The sequence below is a fragment of the Rhinolophus sinicus genome, linkage group LG12 (genome assembly GCF_036562045.2).
Source record: "Rhinolophus sinicus isolate RSC01 linkage group LG12, ASM3656204v1, whole genome shotgun sequence".
NCBI lineage: Eukaryota > Metazoa > Chordata > Mammalia > Chiroptera > Rhinolophidae > Rhinolophus > Rhinolophus sinicus.
This window is the reverse complement of record NC_133761.1, coordinates 49655417-49679275: the sequence shown is the minus strand read 5'-3', so window position 1 is coordinate 49679275 and position 23859 is coordinate 49655417. Positions and strand designations below refer to the sequence as shown.

At 37.5% G+C, this 23859-nt stretch overlaps 1 protein-coding gene across 6 annotated transcripts in view; it reads left to right on the top strand.

Annotated features, from left to right (window-relative positions):
• The window catches only part of RGS7 (regulator of G protein signaling 7), a 439185-nt gene that overhangs the window by 397774 nt on the left and 17552 nt on the right, over positions 1–23859 (top strand). For 4 of the 6 annotated variants that reach the window (XM_074316786.1, XM_019746833.2, XM_019746838.2 and 1 more), the window contains 8 exons: positions 2845–2919; positions 9385–9483; positions 10662–10723; positions 11726–11836; positions 13037–13162; positions 17693–17879; positions 20757–20846; positions 23058–23138. In XM_074316786.1, the coding sequence (XP_074172887.1) occupies positions 2845–2919; positions 9385–9483; positions 10662–10723; positions 11726–11836; positions 13037–13162; positions 17693–17879; positions 20757–20846; positions 23058–23132 (825 nt within the window). In that variant the 3' untranslated portion in view covers positions 23133–23138. The remainder of the gene's footprint in view (positions 1–2844; positions 2920–9384; positions 9484–10661; positions 10724–11725; positions 11837–13036; positions 13163–17692; positions 17880–20756; positions 20847–23057; positions 23139–23859) is intronic. The other 2 variants (XM_074316787.1, XM_019746836.2) reach the window with 1 other exon arrangement.

The window sequence follows — 23859 nt, the reverse complement described above, 5'->3', positions numbered from 1 at the left end:
AATCCCATCACGTTAGGTAACTCAGTCACTTTTGGATAAATGATCACACTTCTGGATCTCTTCTTTCTTTCCCTATTGCTACGCAAGATTGCTTTTGGATAGGAGTTTGGGACATAAAGGGGCTACCGTCTCATCTTCTGGTACTTACTGCAGGAGTGTGTGCTCCTTCCTTAGCCACATCCTCCAGGCATTTGCTCCCAGCATAAAATCCTTGCACACTGCGGCCTTTGTCCCAACCTCAGGCTCCCATCCACCCCCTACTCTTCTCAGAACCTCTGTGCCCATTATTTCCAGGGCATGTGATATATTCTGGACCCCTTGCCTGCTGCACGTGAGCCTTGGGAAGTTTTATCTTAGCCTCATCTTTCTTGCCAACTCCTGCCCAACTGAAAGGATTTGTGTTGGCTGTGATCACATGTGGAGCTAATAGGGCGATGGGACTTGCTATCCCACCCCCACTTTCACAGGCTCCCTTATACTTGTCTGGACATTTCTACCACTCCCTCCACTCCCCTTGGGGTTTCTCCTTCAGAGGAGAAAAATGGGACACCTGTTGAGCTCTACATCTTACCATTTCTTTTATTTTTTATTTTTTTTACATCTTACCTTTATTTCTCTTTTTCTCCCGGTGATGGAAGGACATGCCTTCCTTTTTATGTATATTATATCCTCATTATTCCCACCCCTTATCATATAGAAGAAAACTCTCTATGATCTATCTTGTCATGCTTGGCTCTGGATATATTGATTAGAACTTAAAGAATTTCAGTGCCTCCCCTTCCCTAACAGACTTAGGGCTGAAAGGCTGCAAGGAAATATATATTGAATAGGAAATGAAAAGACATTGCTTTAATATTTCCAAAACATTATCTTTGTTGCATCTAGATCAATTGTTGTAGATCCTGGCTGGTTATTAAAATCACTGAAGGTCCTTCTAAAAATACTGATGCCTAGACCAGCCGCAGAAAAATTAAGTCAGAATATCAGATGTTGATCAATCTGACGCTGGGATAGTTTACGTGAATTGCTCAGTATTAATTAGTAAATATATCCAATCCAGGTGCGTGCTCTCTCATCCTCCTATACTGCCAAGCTGACCGTGCTGTTAGACCAACTATTTATTTCTCTTCCTAAAGAGATAAAGGGGGAAAAAAAAAAAAAGATAAAGGGGATCAAATGTATTGGTTATAGAAAGAGAACTGACTCTGGGTGGTGAACACACAATATGATATATACTGTAGATGATGTATAGCAGAATTGTACATCTGAAGTCTGTGTAACTTTACTAACAGTTGTCACTCTAATAAACTTTCATTAAAAAATAAAAAAATAAAAAAAGAGATACACAAACCAAATTTACAATTTATGTAATGTTATAGTGCAGTGTGTGTGTGTGTGTGTGTGTGTGTGTGTGTGTGTGAAGTATATACACTTCACATGTAGCCTATTTAGAAAACAAATCAGGAAAATTTGCTTTTCTCGTGCTGTTTTTTGTTCCTTACAATATTACGGTGGAGTTTTGTCTCAATGGCTGTGATACTGGGAGAGGGTTCTTTACGGAACTGTCTTAAGTCTTCATTGTAAAGGGAGCGAATCCCCTTGCTTGCCAGTGGAGAACAGCTTATTTCTCGAATCACACCAGCGCTGCCTTTTTGTTCTTCCCTACTAACTCCATCGCAACTGCACAAAAGCCTTTTTCCACATTTGTAGGTTCTCCGGAGTCACTTTCAAGGATATCTGATGTTTAAATGATCTTGGAATCTTGGGGGGATGGAGGAATAGAGGAATTGAGCAGAAACACACAAAACAATACTTTTTACTAGTACCAGGGATGCCTACATCTTGTCCAAAACTTGAAAGTAAATAGAATCCGTGTATTTCTTCTGCTTACTCCCATCAGTTCTAAAGGACAAGCAATATGTAAGGACCTTTCTAGACAAAAGGTCTCATCTCCTTTCTGCTCTGTTTCCTGATTCACAGTCTGTCTCCCCCACCTCCTCACTCTCTTCCCTCTCCTTTCTTCTCTTCCTCTTCTACTTCTCCACCCTCCTTACCTCTTCTCTCTCTTTTCTAACTCCCTCCCTCCACCTCTCTCCTCCTCCAAACAAAAAAGAAGCTTTACAGTTCTCCGTTTCTGTGCCACAGAGCAATAAATCCAGCCAAATAATACCCCCAGGTTATCAGAGGACCAGGAGCGGGCTGCCCACACTATTCCTCCAACAACCCCCGCCCCATTTAAATAGGTTCACCTGCCTGAGGGAAAGGAAAAAGAAAAGTTGGAGATTTCTCATTTTAACCACAGCCTCCTTTGCACATTGTCTATGGAAAACAAATATTCCCAGTCACTGGATTTCATGAATCTGTATTATAAACAAATTTATTGCGGGATTTGAGCTGGCTCACCTGATTGTAGTTTTCTAACCTGGAGCAAGCAACCATCCAATCACAGTGTCTCCTCATCTGGCTGGTACACTGAGTGAGGGTGTGTGCAGGTACCACCTGGGGCTATTGCCCCATTTGGCCTCTGCATACCCTTGTTCTAAACCTGTCCGGTTTGCAGCTATCAATATCCACACTCACTTGCCCATGCAAACTCACGTGTTTCTTTTTCCTGTTTCCCTGAGAGCTCATTGAGAATGGTATCTGAAGGGCAATTGAGTAGTAAAGAGTGTCGCGTATTTTGTACAGACTGCTGCTGATAGAAATGATTGTGGCCATGTAGAGAGCGGCCAGTGGCTGTGTTGTCATGGCCTTTCCTCAGGTTCTGGAGAGCAAGTCATGAATGCGCTCATCATAAACTTCACATCCCAAGATTCCTTTGTCTCTCTGTTTTTCCATTTCCAGCCTGGCTGTGTAAATACCACCGAAGTGGACATTAAGAAGTCATCCAGAATGAGAAATCCACACAAAACACGGAAGGTAAAAATCAGTGTTGGTTGGATGGAGCTTAGTAATGAGCTTTGCACTGTTTAGAGGACATTAGTCCTAAACATCTTTTGTCCCATTTCATAGAGTATCTTCAAGTATTTTCCCTGCTCTTCCTTGTGGTTTGGCTAGAAGAAAATCTGGGAGTTGAAACCCTGGTTTTCTGTCAGTCCTTCCCTTCTCTCCTGGAGAAATAGCCCCATCCTAATGCATGCAGGTGACTGACAGGACTGGCTCTGACAGGAAGGGACTCAGGATGCTGAGGAACCCTCTTCTCTCCATCCTAGAGAACAGTCATCAGCACAGGAAGACATCTTTCAGAGTCCAGCAGATGAGTGAAAGTAGATGGAGACTATCTAAGAAAAAGTAATGCTAATGAGAGAAAACCATTTTTAGATGAAAGTCTGAGGGAGAAGGAACATTGTAAAGATGCGTAATTATAGATCTTACATGCAGACCTCCTTTTAACATCACAATTTTGTGACAAAACCATAAAACAGTGATTGCGGGCTGGGTGTCTGTTATATGAGAGAGTGCATAACAAACAAAACAGCTCTCCAGAATTTAATGACATTTTCAATAATTTTTGAAGACACATAGCAGTAATACTTATAATATTTATAAAAGTAACACATACACTTAGAAGTCATTTTTATCCATTCCATTAAAAAAATTGCTTGATGCACATAAGAACTTTTGGCCTGTAAAATAATCACTCTGAGGACACAGTCCAAGGTTGGCACCACTGGATGAAAGCCATTTCCTGTGGCTTTTTTCTTAGGTAACCATAGCATTTTCCAGGGTATGTGTCCCTGAAGTAGGCACAAAACATTTATTTTTGTAATCTTATTATAGTTGTCTTTCTTCTTCCAACCCCAGAAACATATGCATCGTGTTCAAAGTCCCCAAAGAGGTTCAAATATCGTTTCTTTCTTTTAAGGCAGTTTACCTTGATGTTAGGATAAAGAAGCTATAGGAAAAGTGCCACAAAACCCAATTGGATGTGCTACTCAAAAGTGTTTGCCCCTAGGAACTCTGAGAGAAAAAGGCCAAGCCAGACCAAAGCAGGCCCATGGGCATCCTCTCTCATGACAGGCCCTGCTCGGTTCCCTTTATCCTCTGCTTGCAGCACAGGACTGGGGACGAACATATGGAACAGCATCCAAAAATGTAATCATTTCTCCAAAAAGTGCATTAAGCTACCGTTTACTACTTTCTGGATTTTAAAGAGTTACTCCTTGTAATATCTTACTTGTGTCAAGTTTCCCCAACAGCCACCGACTGAGGTGTGCTCTGATTCAGAAGAAAAAATAGATGGATTAACGCGATAGAATGTAAACATAATAAAGCAATCATTTACAGTCTCTTTTTAGCACTATACTCAATACTGATACCTTACCAATAGTTCACATGGCATCCTTCTTTTAGAAAATTTCAAAAGCAATAAATGACAGTGCTGCTCTTCATAGACCATCAGGCCTCATTTAATACTGGGAAAACATGAGGCGTAGCAAGGAAAAATGCTGCAGTGAGATGGAACCCTTGAGCTCTCTTTGTCTCAGCTGTGGTCTAATTTCCTGTGAATGAGTAATGGTAGAACACAGGCACTAAAGTCCCCAGAGAGAAACTAAAGTTCTGAAGAATGCTCCAGCACGTAGCATGCACGCCCTTGGGTTTAACAGTTTGAGAATACTGTCTTTCTCACCTTTTCATAAATATAGCTTCCCATAGTCAGAAGTGTTAAATGTGCTAGAATCTTCACAAACAATGTTATTCTACATAGAAGACTATGGGACTCTATGCCACATACTGGTTTGTCTTTTAGAATTATCACCACAGCTACGTTAGCTCGTATTTGGCTAGAAAGTGGAATGATCCATTCAATCAGATGTTTAATAAGTCTCCACGTGAAGCCATGCAAGTACTCATATTTAGGTATTTAGCAGTCAGTGGGACAGGCCTGCCCTTGCTCCCATGACACATGATCTAAGGAGAATGCATACACTGAACAAGCAGACAAACAAATGTCTATGCATATATAATTACATAATTTCATTAAGTGTTATACATGTATATGAGTCTGCACAGGCTGTCATAACAAAATACCACACACTGGGTGGCTTAAATAATAGCAATTTATTTTCTCACAGTTCTGAAGACTAGAAATCCAAGGTGAAGGTGCTGGCCGGGGTGGTTCCTGGTGAGGGCTCTCTTCCAGGCTTGCAGACAGCCACCTTCTAGCTATGTCCTCATATAGCAGAGGTCGGGGTAGGAGAGAACAAGCACATGGATGCTCTGGTGTCTCATCCTCTTGGATTAAGGCCTCACCCAATGACCTCACTTAACCTTTATTACCTTTTTATAGACTCCCATCTCCAAATCAAGTCCCTTTGGGGAGTAGGGCTTCAATATAGGATTTTTAGAGAGACACAACTCATTCCATAACATGTTATCAAGGGGATTTAAATAATTTGTGATTCTAAATTGCCACAACACTTTATCAACAAGTAATTTGACAATAAGTAGCTAACTGTTCCATCCTCCTCTGAGGGTTTCACAGCTTTGTCCCAGACAGAGAGAGCAGACAGTTCTGTGGGATTGTGAGCCCCAGACAGAAATGGCAGAGGCCAGCCTACCACCTCTGGAAACTGCCTTTGTCTTCACTGTGAATTGGCCTGTGACCTTTGCTCCTTCTCTTAGCTCTATGATCACCTCTTTCTTATATTGCTGCTGGTGAGGAATTGGAACCCCTGGGTCACACTTCATTTTTAAAAACAGATACTGCCCTTAGCACAGAGAGTTGTTATTCATTTCTTTGGGATTCAGCTGTAATGATGTTTGTTGACTATATGTTATAACAAGAATAAAGGGTCCAGTAAACCCCTAACACAATAGTCTAGCATATGCACCAAAGAATGCAGGGTTTGGAATGCTATATTTAATTGTTGAATTCAAACATATGAAGAGAAGACTTAGATGTATATCTGATTTGAGACATTTTTAAGTATTTGGGATTAGTGAATTTTTAAATGTATCTTTTTAAATTTGTCTTTACTAAAATACGAAGTAAGAGGTAGTATGTAATCTCCCTCCAGTCTCTATGAAAGAATGATAATGTAGCATAATCAGAGAGAAATGAGCCTAAGATAAGCAAAATTTAAGGGACACTGTGTGCTTGATGGTCTTCAGACTGCTTCTAAAGAAGGGAGTATTCTAGAATCTTGAGAGTAGGCAGTGGCGGAGCTGGCCCTGGGTGTTCTCGATTCAGGGCCTTGAACATAGTCCGGTTTCTCTCTCACTCTCTCCCCGGGCTCCTTTCTCTGCTCTCTCACTGCCCTGGCTTCCTCCTCACGGCATCGGACATGGTCACAATCCATTCTCTAACTGAGCTGAGCAATCCAGTGGGGAGAGAAATATTCCCCCACCATCACCAGTTAGAAAAATCCCAGGGATCACACTCCACATACAAAGGCATAAGAGCTTCTGGCACTCTTTAGTTTCTATTTTAAAACCCCCTCTGCCTGCCAAAAATAAAAATATAGGGGCGAATTTTTCTTAGATCTCTTCTAAAATGTGAGGTGAAATCATGTGAACAGATTTATGTAGAAAGTCAAATCTGTTTCATTTAATGAATAACTTACCCAGTATTCATTTGGAGGGTACCATGTTTCCCTGAAAATAAGACCTAGCCAGGTCATCAGCTCTAACGCATCTGGAGCAAAAATTAATATAAAACCTGGTATTACATTATATTATATTATATTATATTATATTATATTATATTATATTATATTATATTATATTATATTATATTATATGACTGGGTCTTATATCATATAAGACCTGGTATTATATGATATGACATTATATTATTCCCGGTACTATATTATACCTAGTATTTTATTTTATATTATATTATATTGCATTATATTATATTATATTATATTATATTATTATATTATATTATATAAAACCCTGTCTTGGGGCAGCCGGATGGCTCAGTTGTTTAGAGTGCAAGCTCTGAACAACAGAGTTGCGGGTTCGATTCCCACATAGGTCAGTGAGCTGCACCCTCCACAACTAGATTGAAGGACAACAACTTGGAGCTGATGGGCTCTGGAGAAACACGCAGTTCCCCAACAAATTAAAAAAAAAAAAAAAAAGACCCGGTCTTATGTTATATTAAAATAAGACTGGATCTTATATTAGTTTTTGCTCCAAAAGACGCATTAGAGCTAATGGTCTGGGTAGGCCTTAGTTTTGGGAAACACAGCACTACATATGGAAAGTCCTGATCTAGGCACCATGAGGAATAATAGGATGGGTTGATCAAGACAAAGCATCTTGATTTAGTAATGATTTTGGCTATTAAAACTCAAAATGGAGCCCAGTGAGTTAATTTGATTTTCCCCCAGCTGCAAATACTGACATTTAGACAATTTCATTCCTCTTCCTCTCTAGCCCTACCTGTTGCTAGCTCTAGTCCACCAACCCTTTGCCAATATTTTAATACATTTTTTTATTCTAAAAAAATTCCTTCATATTTCAAATAATCCTCATAATTTGTCTGCCAAAATAAGATCAATTTTCTTAACTCCTTTGTTCATCAAATAAGCTTTGTACATACAATCGCACTCTTCAGGGCTATTTTCACTCTGGCCAAGAATCAAAGCTATCACTGGTCCCCAGAAAATGAACAGCACCCTGATTGATAAAGGAGAGAATTCCTGCTGTTTACTTGCATAGAAGACATTAAATGAAAACTCCAGAGTCACCTCAGAGCCAGTAGCTAGGATGCTAGAAGACTGCTTTGAGGGACACCTACCTCCCAATGGTTTGGGCCTTATATGGAACTTCACAAAGACCATGTGAAATGCTTACATGTTGAAGTCATCATAGAAATGCAAAGACAGAAAACAACTTGTGGATCATTTTACTTCTAGAACACCATAAATTGTGGTATTTTTCTAGCGCTTTTTTTTCATTATTTTTAATCCTAACCAAAAAACTTACTGTTAAAACTGTTAGCTATTCTGTTTTATAAGCATTTTTTACATGAACTATAGATTTCTATTAAAGAACTCACAGTAATTAAACCAAGGTAAACAAAAATGGAACGTTCAAGCCTTGGAGTCATTTTTAATTCTTCTTATGAAAAATGAATGTGACATACCTGAAAAAAATAGCAAACGTTGTAAAGTACAGTTATTGCATAATTGGTGATCTTTTAGTTGCCTAATTAAAAACAAAAATCCACCTCAACTGTTATTTCAGAGTTCAGAAGGTTGTCTTATTTAATCATGTTCAAGTGGAATTAGTAATAGTTCATGGAGGCCTTTTCTGCTTCAACGGAAATTAAGTCTCCTTGTACTCCAGGCCCTATGCTCTTGTTATTTTCTTTTCTAATACTTATCACATTTTTAATCACATAGTTGTATGATTGCATAACATGTTTCCCCTCCACTAGATCATGAGTTCCAATGAGGAGGAAGCATATCTGTCTTTACTTCTATTAGGTTGGTGCAAAAGTAATTGCGGTTCCAAAGTTTAAAAATAATTGCAAAAACTGCAATTCCTTTGGCACCAATCTAATAGATCCCTAATGCATAACATTAACTATATCCAGCATATAGTTAATGTTTAATAAATGTTGAATGAATGAATGACTGAATGAATGAATGGAAGGACAAAGTTCAGTTCATTCAGTTCTGTCCTGTTAATAACTAATTCACAGCATTCATACTATTCTTTGGCTTTAGGAATTGGGTTCCAGGAGGTTGGGGATAGAGCAAGAGAGGGGAGAACAGAGGATCTACCAAAGATAGTCTGAACTGGATGATTCAGATAGGTTAAACCCAGGTCAAAATCTGTTAAAGAAGGGAGAAGAGCAAGATAATGGAGAGACATACTGGAAAAATCAAGTCCAAATGGTCAGTGTATAGAACCAAGAGGTTAACACTAAGAAGAGAGAGAGTCCACGTGAAAACAGGTCAGAAACAAACACATTTGAATTTAGAGATACCGGAAAGGTTGGTAATGGTTCCGAAAATTGGCTCACTGAATGTGTGGATCTACTCTCTTCTGATTTCAAGAGTTTCTTTTCACACTTGTCTAGTAACTTTAATATTGTGGGGTTCATCCAGTTTTCGTATGTCCTCATCCTTTATCCTCAAGTCCAAAGAAAAAGTGCTCTCAGCACCCCCAACCCCGAATTTGATTAGCAAGCTTACCGTGTTCTCTCCATATAAACAATTGTTTGGGCGAAGTTAATAATCTATTCAAAGTTAACAATCTTTTTCAAAGAGCCATGCTTCTATGTTACATTCAAATGATATTCATGATAGCAGTGCCTTTGCGTTTTGAGGAGAAGCTTAATCAAATAGGTAGCAAAGTTACCTTACTGAATCTATAATGCAAAATGGTATTTGTCCTAACATATTCTTCTTAAATTTTACATAGTCTGTCTATGGTTTACAAAATGATATTAGAAGTCACAGTCCTACCCACACGCCCACACCAGAAACTAAACCTCCAACAGAAGATGAGTTACAACAACAGGTGGGTCAACCTCTAAAGTTACCTGTTAATGGTTTACAGAGTAGCAGCTATAAAAACCAGATGTGAATGTGAATAGGAGGTATTTTAAAAGATTACTTGTACTGTCTGTTTCATGTAGAAAATTTGCTGTGAAAAGGTAATGAAATCGTCTCATTTTGAGATATGTAGTCAAAACTTTTCCACATTCAATTCCCCAATTCCTAAAAGTCACATACACTAATTTATAGATGCCTCCATTATCACGAGTTACTTTGCACCCCAGAGCTCTTAAAGGATGAGAAGCTAAGAAGTTGGCGACATTGAGTCATGTGTTTCCCATATCCAATCACGTGGCGTGACCTTCACACAAGAGTGCTTATTCTTGTTCCTACAGTATGGATCTGTGTATCTATAAGCCTCTTGAAGTTTTCCCTTATCAACACTGGGTCATGCTATATGCCACTTCTTCTTTTACCAGTTGATCAATACTTTTGTCTCCAAGTAACATTGCAAACAAAGCAAACACCAGTGTCTCATATCAAATGATAATTAATCACTTGGTTAGTTCAGTCATGAGGCTTTTTCTTCTTTTGATTCTTTTCCCTTATATTTTATTGCAATATGATTTATCAATAGTGTAATACATACTTTTTCTAGTATATTTATAATCATCATAAAGGAAAAATAATTCAGAGAGTTTTAAATGAAAGTTTTCCATGCATGGTTACGTCCATGTGAGTGTGTGTCTTGAAATGTTGATAAAACTGTTCTCAAAATGCACACCGCTGCTGCTTTGTTAGAATAGTATTAGGAAGAAAGATTTATTTTGAAATTATAATAACAACAATGCATTTATTTTCTGACTTTAGGGGGTAAATATGATTCTGATTTGGTTATTTACCAGAAATAAATGTTTAAAATCTCTTTAACATTTTAAAAATAAAGTTACATTTTGTTAAAGCAGACAGAATGTTCAAATTCATTGCTATTCTAAAGTGATATTGGATATGTTTACATTCAAACAGGTTTTAGTTTTTAACTCTTTCAGAGCCCTTTCATTTGATTAGTTTTACAGACTTTGAAATTTTACTGACTTAGAACATATTCTTGGTTGGAATTGCTCAATCTATCAGAAATCAGAGTTGAAAATTGTGAGAATGTTACTACTTATGTGACTACTTCTTTAACTCTCTTTTCAGATAAAATATTGGCAAATACAGTTAGATAGACATCGGTTAAAAATGTCAAAAGTTGCTGATAGGTAAGTATTTCCAGATGTCCATATAAATTTTAAAGTTTCATAGGACAATTAAATGTGTTAAAAATGGTAAGGGAATTATTACTGGGAGAGGAGCTGAGAAAAGTAACTGGAACCCTGTAAGAAATGTTATTTTGTTTTTCATTTTTACACATAGAAAACTTTCAAATAACTCTTTTGTTGTAGTTTAAATAGCAGAATGATCATTTTTGTCTTAATCTCTAGAGGTCTAATCCTTGTGCAACCAGAATCAGACATAGAAGATAATTCTAAGGAGTTGAATCTTTTCACTCCTGCTAAGAGAAATGACACTTTCAACATCTGAAGTTACCTTTTGGCAACTCAGAGCCTTTCTGTAAATTCATAATAACATTCACCCTACTGAGTTATTGCATGACTTCAGAATTTGAATTCAACTCAAATTTTAGGTATTTTCCATTTCTTCGTTTCTTCAAATCTGTTCTTAATGTCATTCATGTTTACTTTGAGGCATTGTCAAGTCCTTCTTCAACTTCTTTCCTCTCTCTCTCTCTCTCTCTCTCTCTCTCTCTCTCTGGTTTACTTTTAAATACAGACTTAAAACAATGTTTTTGGCCAGTGATCCCATTTTCACCTAATTCCTACAAATATTTTTGACAAAAATTCCTTCTTAACCTCTTTTCCAAGTTGGCTAAAAGCAGTTCAGCTGTGGGTGGACTGGTTGACCAAGGATTGGAACTGACCTTTAGGACGTCACACACTGACCTCTTTCCTTTTGCTTCATTTTGATGGAGGGATATTGACTCATATGGCTTAGGCTTGTGGAGAGATGGAATCCATAGCCACATTTGTCTCCCAAGAAGCACAAGACGTTATTGACATGTGAAAACTGCCATTGATTGGATTTCATTCTATAAGCAAGCAAGGAGTCCTTGGCCTGGTAGTTTTGTATTGTGCTCCTTACTTTGGGCTGGATATAACCTTAACCAGAAAACTAAGGAAAATGGAAATCTTTCTTCTCTCTAGTCTGCTAAGTTACACGGAACAGTATTTAGAATATGACCCGTTTCTTGTGCCACCTGACCCTTCTAACCCATGGCTATCTGATGATACGACTTTCTGGGAACTTGAAGCAAGGTAAGTGGCATTTTCTCTTCCCTTTGAACATTTCACTTATTTCAGGGTCGGGATGAAATGGGAAGATTACTACAGCTGATTAATCATTAAGGTGATTTTACTGTGTCTCATAATAAAGTTTGTATTCAAAGTAACGGTTTTTCAACCTTAGATATTTGTACTTGTATGAATATTTGCATTTCCCGAAGGACTGGCACAAAATTACAGATGTAAGGCTTTTAAGATAGACTAGTCAGAGCTGGGATTTTCAGTTCTTTAAATTTAGGTCATTGTTGTTAGCTTCCTTGAAAATCACACATAGTCACAAAGGCCTATGCATTCAAGTAAAATGGATGCTAAATCCATACTTTCTGAAGTCCAGTACGAGTATGCTATTATACATTCAATTTTAGAACAAAATGGCCTTACCATAAACACTCTAAGAAAAACTGACAAGAGACTGGCTTCTTAAGAAAACCCAAGCACAATGTAAGACTCCCCGGTTTCTTTCATGAGGCAGAGAAATTTATATTATCAGTCTTGACAGAGTCAAACAAAGATCATTGCGTATCACACTACAGAGTGTGTGATACTCTCTCGGTTGGATTTATGGACCTTGTCTTTGTTTTGTTTCCACCCAGTGGTTCTGAAATGCTTGACAAGTGCACGACAGTTTAGCCATGAGTTCTAGATGTGGAAGCTGGAACCCCAAAATATTGTTACACTGCCAGGATTAGGCCACACATTTCATTGACAACAGTGTCATAAACTAGGATTTAGGCCTTTAGGTTCCCAAGCATTTTCCTCCAGTGACAATGCATTGTGTAGCGGCTAAGAAATTGGGCTCTGGGGTCAGAATGTCTGCAATATTACCGCTTATTACCTGTCTGACACTGGCAAGTTATAACCCTCATTTGTGCCTGGATTTCTTTATCTATAAAATGAGAATTATAATAGTACCTACCTCAGAAAGCTGCTGAAAAAAACTAAGGAAGTCCATCGAGAGCACTTTGTACCTAATGCTCAATAAACATTAGACTTTATTATTGATGCCTAACTTACACCTCACTATAATTTCATGCAGAGTCATCAATCAGATTGTTTTTCCTGAAAGTTAAAGATGGGATCTTAAAGGTATATATGATTCTTAGGGGAAATGTAATAGCTGACAATAGGGCTTGTAATGAAAGGAATATGTTTGTTTTGTTGTATCTCCTATAGCAAAGAACCAAGCCAGCAGAGGGTAAAACGATGGGGCTTTGGCATGGATGAAGCACTGAAAGACCCAGTTGGGAGAGAACAGTTTCTTAAATTTCTAGAGTCAGAATTCAGCTCAGAAAACTTAAGGTAAGACATGTTCTGTGGATCTTATGCTATAAACCAGAGGTACCTACCTGTAATATGTCTGCTTATTTAACATTTAATAGGCTTATTACTCTCCCACCAACATCATGATGACAATATGAACTCACTGAATTTCTGCCACTTGATGGAGGAAAGAAAAGGGTAACCAAGGCAAAGTCAGTCCAACCTTATAAATTCCTTTTAATGGTTTATTTTTACAGTGTCTCCTGATCTATTTATTACATAAATTTGGTTCCTTTGACATGGACTCCATAAAGAAGTGTAATACCTAGACTAATGTTTGGCAAAGTGGAAAATGGCCAATAATATTTATGTAGTTAAATTAAAATATCACCTATTTATCAATATTGGTCTTCTTTGCATATCGTTTCCCAAGTAAGAGGTAGAAAAAGAGATGGGGTGCCTGTATCAAGTAACTTGAGGCAAAACTATGGGGGCAGCTCATTTACTTTGCACATTAAAATACAGCCAGCCTCAGGGCAATTGAGAGCAACACTACATTAAGCTGTCAGTGAGACGGGGTAGGCATTCGCCCATCTGTTGTAAACATCATCCTTACATATTGTTGAAATTTTTCCAACTTGAAAGACACCTGGAAATTAAATTTTTTAATGTGAGACACTGAAATATATTTTAATAGCTCTGTTTAAGATCCCTGAAGTGAGTGATAACTTTCCACTACATGAAACTGTTTTTCCATGAGCTGTTTCATTCATTATTCTTTTGAAACATGATACCCTAATTTACTTACCCATGACATATGCAGTCCTGTGAAATTCATTTACTGAAAGGTCTCACTATTCATTTATTTTCATTGGAACTAAGCCGTGCCAGGCATTGTCACATTCTTTTTAGGGGATTTAGCAGATACCAATAACAAAACATTTGGAAATATGTAGGCCTTTGACAGATGTCCCATGGATTAAGCACGATGACCACAGAATATAATCACATTTGTGTGCCTGTCATGGATTGTTGGGATGCAACTTCCTATTTTCTTTCAAGTTTATGAGAACCCTTCCCAAGTTTATGAGATCAACAGTTGCTAAGAATTTTTATTGGGCCTATTAAATAACATTTGCTATATTAAGGTCACATCATCAATTACTGAGTACAAGAATGTATGAAAATATAGCAGAGGTAAAGGATATCTTTAGCATTTTAATGGATGGAGAAGTAGAGTTTCCTCTAATTCTCTGAGTTTTGGGGGAAAAAAGGCTGACGTTATCGGTATTGTGATGAAGAAATAAACAAGTAATGAGCCTCACCAGTATCACCTAAATAAATAAAAGTGGTTCCTGATCTCATTAAAATTACAGCCTACTGGTGGGTATGGAGAAGAAAACAGATCATAGCCCAAAGTGATGGGTGTTCAGATTAGAGAAGGACAGAGGGACAGCCAACCCAGAGTTGGGGACCAGCAGAGGCATCCTCGGGGAAATGGCCTCTAGGCTGTGATCTGGGTGACAAGGAGGTGACCAGGCAAAAAAGGAAGAAGGAAGAAGCTTTGGGGTGACGGGCATAGCATATGTAAACTTTGTTTCATGAATTAATTGAATCACTGCTGATTCCTTAGTTCAAGCTTTAACTATTTTTAATCTCAATAATTCTCTACCACACTGGGTTCCCTGCTAAGTAATTACATATAAAATATTATATATTTTATATCTCTGTGTGTGTGTGTATTGCATCTACCATGTGCCTATTATGTTTCCCTACTAAATTTATATAGATGATGATAGAGATCTATATAGCTAGATGATAGGTAGTTAGATAATAAATAGATAGAGATAAAATTCTTGGGCACCTACTATATGCCATAATATGCTTTCTACCCACTACTTTTGTAAATATGCCTGTGGTATTATCACACATATAACCATCACAACAAAAAAAATGAAATTTAAGTATTCTCACCCCATTGTACAGAGAAGCAAAATATGTTTGGGGGAGGTTGATTTAAACATGTTGTTCAAGGCAGATTGCAATAATTGCACCTAGGCTTTCTATAAACCAATACTGAGTTACTATCCACTGCTGCACAAATCTGAGCCCCACTGCTTGTGCCTCCGTGTCTGGTGCCACAGCCTGAGGGAGACAAAATAGTTCAGTAAACTGCCAGGGCTAACTATGCTTAAATCAGTCTCAGTGCGTCTTATCTGAGCCACTTACCACTTAAGCACCTGTTATTTATGGAAGTGTGGCCCACGTATGAGCATTTTCCTCAAGTGTTAGCACATAAAAAAAGCCCAGAAATCCTGCTTCTTGATAACTACTTATTCCTCGGACGCAGCCTATGCTCTCCTTGGGTCTCTGTTTGGCTCCTTCCTTTTTTAAATTGAAGTACGTAGCATAGAGTAAATATTAAGTAACTGTGGTAACAAGATTTTATTTTTGAGCTCCTGAAAATGTGTCACGCACTTCAAAAGTGCCCTTTACATAATTTATCCTATGTAATCACACGGAAACGTGCTGAGATCGGCATTATCACCCCATTTTATGGATGAAGATATTGAGGCTCAAAGACATTAAGATGCTTGCTCATATTCCAGCTACTGTTTAACACGGAAAGTGCCCTTTCCATTCTACTAAGTCATTACGATGATTATAGCAGTAACGCTGAGGATAAAAGAGGCAGTGATACACTTAGGGAGACATTCGAGGGAGTGGTTATGACCAAATCATTTGCTGCAAATTATCTGGGGGCAAACCCAGCTATGTCACTCATGCCGAGCAACCTTAAATAAGTGACCTTATCTTCATATCCTCAGTGTCCTCTTCTCTGAAGTGGGGGAGAATAGTGCCACATCCTCTAGAGAGTTGTGGGGACTGTGTGAGTTCACATAGTTAAGTCACAGAGAATAGCGTTTGCACCTACACCTCAGTGTAGGTGTTGTCATTCTTACCTCTTCAACCCTTTGGTGTTTTATCCATATGTCCAAGTCCATTTATGATGTCACCGCGTCTGTAACAGTTTCCTAGGACTCCCTTTTACAGCCCAGTGCTCGCCCAGCAGGAAGGCTCCTTCCTGCCCCGCTTCTCAGACTTTACCCTGAGAGCCTGTCATGTACTTCCTGGTACTGACGCCACCTGAACGGTTACTGTTTTCTCTACGAGTTCTTTGAGGACAGATTCTTTCTCTCGATGTGTGCCCAGTGTGCTGGAAAGAACTTGAATGTGCCTTGGTTTTAACACTTATGCTCCCTCAGGTTGCATATTCCTGTTCGACGGCAGTGCTGAGGTCTGTATTTTAGGAGGAAATGATCTCAAGCCTTCCCTTCTGAAAACAAAAGTGGGAGTTTCATGTTTAAGGCATTGTCTAAATGGGAATATCTACTGTTACCTGGGAAAACGAGACCTCGAAACTGGAAAGTCTCTAGAATGGGTAGTATTTGATATTCTAATTCTAGCTCAGCTGCTTACTTCTGACCTTTCATTAATGCCCACATTTAAACTTAACAGTTATGAAGGGACTGCTCATAACCTTGTCTTAAGACTATACCTGGAGTGGCCTCTGTCCCTCTGTCTTTCCTTCTCATGGTCACACCTACTACTAGGGCAATGGCAGTTCCTGTTGAGGATAACACAGACCTCATAGTTCCTCTTTCAAGTATATTTTATATTAACAAATTATGACATACATATTCAGCTGATTATCTTTATTTCTAGATCTAATGAAAAAGATACAGAGAAACTTTAAAGAGATACGACCCTTTAATACAACGTGACCCTTATTTTTGGACTTTTCTATTTGCTCTTATCAACCCAAACATATTTCTTTCCTTGTACAATATGTATTCTATAAAGAAGTATATAAAATATATTTCTATATTTAGAAGTAAGTCAATATGTATTTATTTTTTCCAGAGCTCCCAAAGTGCCATGAAGCCTCTGCAAATTTAAGCCTTTCAAACAATTGCATGTGAAAGCTTACTGCTTCTGTCATTCCATAACTCTGAATTAAATAGTCTAAAATTAGTTACTTGCCCTGATTTCTCGAGGTAGGGCCTGTTCTGATCTTTGTCCAGACCTCTTTTAATTCCAGTAAAGCTTCACTTTAATTCCCTTGCCAGGTAGAGCAGAAAATCCTCTTCGAACTCACCCTCATTGCTCAAATGGACAAAAGAGACAAAGAATACAGTGTAATGCACACGTTATCCCCCAATCATATGCCGTGTCACCCACCCAAACTTCTCTTCCTCCCTAATAAATGGTTCTTTCTTATGACTACTTTGCTTCAATACAATTAAGGTTGCATAGAATCAGGGCTCTGGCAGATACGCTTTTAACATCAAACACTTAAAAGAGATTGTTTTCAATATTTCCTTCTGAAAAAATGTTAAACCTTTGAATACAACTAATAAAAAAAAAACCTCAGTAAAGGCCTGCTATAGGAAGCCTTCAGAGCGAATTCATTATTATGCATCATTGTGAATTGTAAGATCACTCAATATTGTACGAATTTTCAGACTGAGATGTTGGAGTAAATGCTGGTGTCACATTTTTGCATAGGTTCTGGCTAGCAGTGGAGGACCTGAAAAAAAGACCTATTAGAGAAGTCCCTTCCCGAGTGCAAGAAATATGGCAAGAATTTCTGGCTCCAGGAGCCCCCAGTGCCATTAACTTGGATTCCAAGAGCTATGACAAAACCACCCAGAATGTGAAGGAGCCTGGACGATACACATTCGAAGATGCTCAGGTTGGTACAGGGGTGAGGCTCACATTATGTCACAAATATGCTCTTGAGAACTTGACAGTTGAGATACTTTCATTTTATTTCCATTCTAATTGACAGCTATGTCTAATACCAGGGGTGCCAAAAAAATGTATACACATGACTTGTATTTATCTTTTATTATCAGTATATATTGAGTATCACAATTTTAACACAGTTTTTTTCTTTCTTAAAATGTGTATACATTTTTTGGCACCCTCTGTATTTCAGTTTAGGTAATTGTATGTAAAATAACTCTAATTGATCTAGAAAAGAACAGTGACACTTTAGAGTAACGTGTTTTTAAAGCCTAGGAATGTTTTGTAAATTTGTGTGATTTTATGTGAAAATTTGTTGAAGGGTAGTACGTGAAAAATTTGAAAACTTTTGGTTTATTTTCTACTCTGTTTGTCACCCAATATGTGAGTAAGCATTTATCTAATGATGGCCCCACCTCAGTAACACATACTTGAAATCTTTAAAGTGTCTTCCCATATGGAGATGCTAACATTCTGACATTGCTAAATTATTCAATATTACAAATAGTCAGAACTAAACTAAATTAGCTTAAAGTTAAGTCAAACTCAAACCAGTTTGCTCTGATGATAAAATTAAATACTAGATTCAAGCACTTATTATTTTTCCAAGAAAAAATTTTAGTCTGCAAAAAGAAAAAAAAAAGGAAATTGATATTAAGATATTAACTTCCTAAGACAAATTTTCAGTGTTTTGTCCAACTCGATGTAATTGCCTCATTAGGAACAATTTGAATCTTCACTTTCTCTAAAAAAAATATTATTATTCTCAAGAAGAAAAATAAACTTGTCGTGAGAGGATATTATTTCCTAATGATGTGTTGGAATTGGCTTTTAAATCAGAACATGGATACTTCATAATGTCTTAAACAATTTTGAGAAAAGAATGTTAACTCTCCAAAGTATCTTGTATTTTAAACAACAGTGTTATTAAAATAAAATATAGAAGATGAAGAACGAGATACACAAATGCCCTTTTTAGTCTCAATAGAAAACACATTTTTCCTTGGCTTTGTTTTAAGGAAACAAGCCACTGTGTAGAAAACTAACACAGGTTCAAACAGCTCACCAATGCCCATTCTCCTTAGCTCTGCCATGGTCTTCTGTATAGAAATAATTACATTCTACGGAGATACCTGAGAGAGAGCAGGATAAAAATTCTGGCCATATTGGTTACTCCTCTGCTTATTTATCTTTCTTTCACTTCAAAATAAAATTTCAAACATTTTTCTAGAGCCAACAATGTGTAAAATGTTGGGAATGAGCTTCCTGACCTGAGGCTTCTCTTTCCATTAAGCTCAGATGTTTAACTCCAGTTTATTTGTGTGTGTTTTTTTACCCTATCTTCAAATATATTATAGAAATTCCTTGCCATCGTTTGAGAAGAGACACAATGTATGGTTAATAAAGCAGATTCAGGAACTAAGTGGCCTGGATTCTTATCTAAGCTCTGCTCTGTGACCTCTTGCAAGTACTTCACTTCTCTGTGCCTCAGTTTCTTCATATTTAAAATGGATATGAGAATAGTTACCGACCTTGTGGAAGTTTTGTGATGATTAAATGTACTAATACAGGCACGCACTTAGAAGTGTGCCTGGATACGCAAGTCTGTTTCAGCACTTACTATGCCCCATATTCTTCGAAACACTGAGCTTGCTTTATTCCTCACAGCAACCCTACTTTATACATTAGAAAATTAAGGCTCACAGATATGAACCAATTGGTTTCAACTTGTACTTTGTAACTGATAGACCTTGAGCAAGCTGGTATCTGGATCCCAGAGTTCTTGACTCCAAAGCAAGAAACTGCTCTACTTTTCCACCAACAACCTCTGTCTGATCAGTTCCAAATTATCATACTCTTGGAGATGAAACGTGGACTAGGTATTGAGACTTAATTTGAATGTTTTGAAGTGTATTCGGAATAACTCCAAATTCTTGTGGGTGTGAACCCGTCATTTCTAAAAATATATATTTTCTCTAAATAAGTAGAAATTGGAACATCCAGATACTCTCCGATAGTTCAAAACTCTACTGCTCACTGCTATTTCACCAGACTGGAAAGACCAAGGAGCATTTACACTCCCCTGTGCTGCAGTAAGCCAGAGAAGCTCCCTAAATTGGGCCAACAATACTGAATTGGATAAATACATTTTTTTCTTGACTTCTTTTTCCACCAATATTTATCAAATATAGAACATTCCAGGCTAATTAGGATTAAGTTATTATTTACCTAATTTGTCACCAAATGGATAACAAAAACACACAAATTGGGAGACATAGCCAATAAATATCACAAAATTGATTTTTGGACTTGTGCTCTGGCCCAAAGTGACATGGATGACCATTTTCCATATAATTTGCACCACAGAGAGATCGGCATACCATATGGGCAGTCTGCACCCTCCAAGGACATGTGATGCCAAAGGCATCTAGGAGAATTATTCAATCACATCATTCACTTTTGCCTGAAGTAATTTTAAGAGATAGGAGATTCATTTATTTTCTCAAATGATACGTAAATCAACAACTTGATTTGAAATCACTTTATGACATTCTGTTAACCAAAGTCCATTTTTTTAAACAACTGGATATGCTTCCCATTCTTTGTAGCTCCTAAACCAGTTTAATCCTTGATGCATGAAAAAACTAATAAATGTGAAGATCGAAATATTCTGGACACATAAGCTATTCCACCAACATCATTATTATTATTTCTAGCTCCTTCCAGATTTTTTTTTTGAGCAGTATGTTGTATTCTTATCACAGTACCTGATTTTTTTTTTTTCTGAGAAATGATGAACACCTCAACCATTATTTCTTTTTAGGAGCACATTTACAAATTGATGAAAAGTGATTCATACCCACGTTTTATAAGATCCAGTGCCTATCAGGAGCTTCTACAGGCAAAGAAAAAGGTATTGGTTCTCTGTGACCTTTGATGTTGTTCTCAGTCATAATTATTTGGAATAGTTACCTCCCCGGGGCCCAGGGTATTGGACAAATGGTAAGTGAACACACTCCGAAACCCTCCCCCAAACCTTTGCATTTTATAAGAGTCATTTAAGTTGTTTGTTTCTGTTTGTCGATCGCTTATTTCTTTTTTGATTGTTTGTTTCTGTAGATGTTCATGCTTTACAAAGCTTTTTAGAAGTTCTTTTCATGTTTCATGCTCGTCTTCTATATGCCACATTCAAGGAAATAAAAAATTACAATAAAAAGGGAAAAGAACAATGTCATTAAGTAAAATACTTGAAGAGGGTTTTTTTTAGTCTTTTTTTTGTCCAGTAAACTAGAATGTGTGTTTTGGGTGACATACGCCATAACTGAAAATACTCATTTTTTTTCAAGGAGAGTTGGCAAAGTGTAGTAATGTTTGTTTCCAAATATTTTTCACTTGGTACATATCCTGAGTCCCTTGGTATCCCCATAGTAAATTTTACACACTAAGGTGGTAGCCAAGAACATTGTAGCAGAGTTGCAGTAAGCTTCATTATTCAATTAATGTTTATCATCCAAGTCTCTTTATCAGTAGCACCTTATGTCATCAATATAACAAACAGGGTATGGAAAATCTGGATATAAACATCAACATTACTCACTATGTCTTGATGTTAAAAGCCTTTGTAACTTCTTGAAATTCTGAGCTGAAATTGTAATTTTGTATAATTCATGATTATCATTTAGGCTAATGGGATTTTTCAAAGTGCATTCATTGTCTTTACAACTGGAAATAGATACTCTGTAGATACAGTGTCCAATACTGTAGCCGTTAGCAAGGGGTTATTTAAACTTAAATTAATTAAGATTACATAAGATTCTAGCGAAATTTGAAATTCTCAGTGGTCACAGCCAAAGACTTCTGAAATATTAGACAGCATAGAATGAAATTTCTGTCCTTTCAGAAAGTTCTTTTGTATAGCAATGTTTTACAAAATTAATAGTTATCAACAAAATCCAGGCCTGATAAAAAATTATGAGGAAATTCTGAAGATAGGCTACTAGATCTTCAAATATTTAGACTGAAAATATCAGCATAAAACCTTCACATATCTACTTCATTTTAGTGTCGATTCATTTTGCTTGAAACAACACCATTTTGTTTGCACAAGAAGAGTTTTGGTGTTAAAAATAAAATCCCTAATGAAAAGAGAGCCAATGTCCTGTGACAAGAGGCTTTCCTTGGTGGTTCTCCAAGCCCAGGCTCTGTGATTTAGAACATGATCTGGTGTTGCATCATTTCATCATCCTGTCTTTTTCTGCTCTGTTTTCCTTGCTTCCTTTTTTTTTCTTTTTCTTTTATGTTCCCTGTTTCCCTTTGCCCCACCCCACCCCACACATGTAAGTCGGGACACTCAATGGATCGCAGAACATCCTTTGAGAAATTTGCACAGAACGTGGTAAGTTCTAGTTTTTGAGGAATAACAAATCATTAAGTTCAGTTAAGAGATTTTCCCAATTTCTATTCCCATCGCCAACCTTGAATCCTTTGAGGTAGCAGCAAAGTTATTGCCTTTATTTCAATTCAGAACTTCGTTCCTCCTTATCTTTCTGTCTCAGCCCTTTCTAGAGTGGATAAAGATGTCATGCATAAAAACTACATGTATTAAACTAAGGTTTGGAAAGAAGTGTATATTATAATACACACAACGAAATAATTATTTTTTTATATTTTTATTTTTATTCAATGTATCCCTTTCTTTATTAAAGATAGTTCATGTGTTTCTATGCTCTTTCCCATAGCTCTTCCTAAGGCTTAAAAGATTGAAAGCAATGAGGGTTCCGTGCTTTCTCCTTCTGCACGGAGAAAATGACCTAGTAAGCAGGTTAAAGTCAGAGACTTGGTATGAATCGTGGTGGGGGACGAGATATGCCCCACCAAAAACCCACTACCTTGCCTCTCTTAGTCTTTATGTTTCAGGAAGCTGTTAAAAATTGTTGCATAAATCATTCAGGCAACCAGTCATTTTTCTACCACTGTTTTCTTAGTATCGTGCCATGTGTTTTGGTGATATATTTGTTTGTGGGATTCTTTCTTTTTGAATTTACTTGGTATTGTGCCAGTGCCTTTGGAACTTTTTGACATTGTGTAAGCTCCAACTAAAGCCTTCACACATTTATTTTTATAGGGCAGAAACCTCCCTATTTTCCCATGCCATAAAAACTGTACACCAACCCTGAGGGGCAGCACTAACCTGTTATGAAAAGAGGTAGAAAAATCTTGGTTTCTACTCAGTTTGTCTGCATCGTCTGTTGAGTTGTGTGGTTAGCTCCATGCCACTGCTGCCGTGTGTGTGTGTGTGTGTGTGTGTGTGTGTGTGTGTGCATATGTGCACGCCCTGTGGCTTTTGCTGTGATGGCTAGTTAAGTGGAGTTGTGTGTGTTAAAATGTAAGCAAATTGAATTCAACAAAGATATGGTTTTTGTTTTTAGTGTCCGTCAAAGGTCTTTGTGGTGGGGAATGTTAATTCTATTTATGAATGGCCAGTTGTGACTGTGTACAGAGTAGTTGAAAAACTTTCAAAAGCAGTATATACCTTGAACATTCAATGTGATTGCACTAATTAAAGGGATGGAAAATGAAGGACTCTGGGAATTAATCACACTATTAATCAAAAATTTGGCTGGCCCTCTCTGACCTTTAATATAAAATTTTCCTGATGAGGCCTCATCAGTTACCACGGGAAGATAAAGACAATGTAAAAGAAATGTCTCAAGATTTCAGTGGAGAAAGGGGCACGGTGCTCTGGGTATTGTTTAAGAATTGCTTCAGTTCATCCTTTTCTAATATAATGCTGACAGAATATTGTTCTTGAGATTGGAATGGAAATTTCTGTGATAGAATTAAAACTAATAATGCAGCGTAAGGAAGATGAAAAGGGGAAGCAAAATGGTTGTCTTTCCTCCAACACCATCCCCAACTCTGACAAA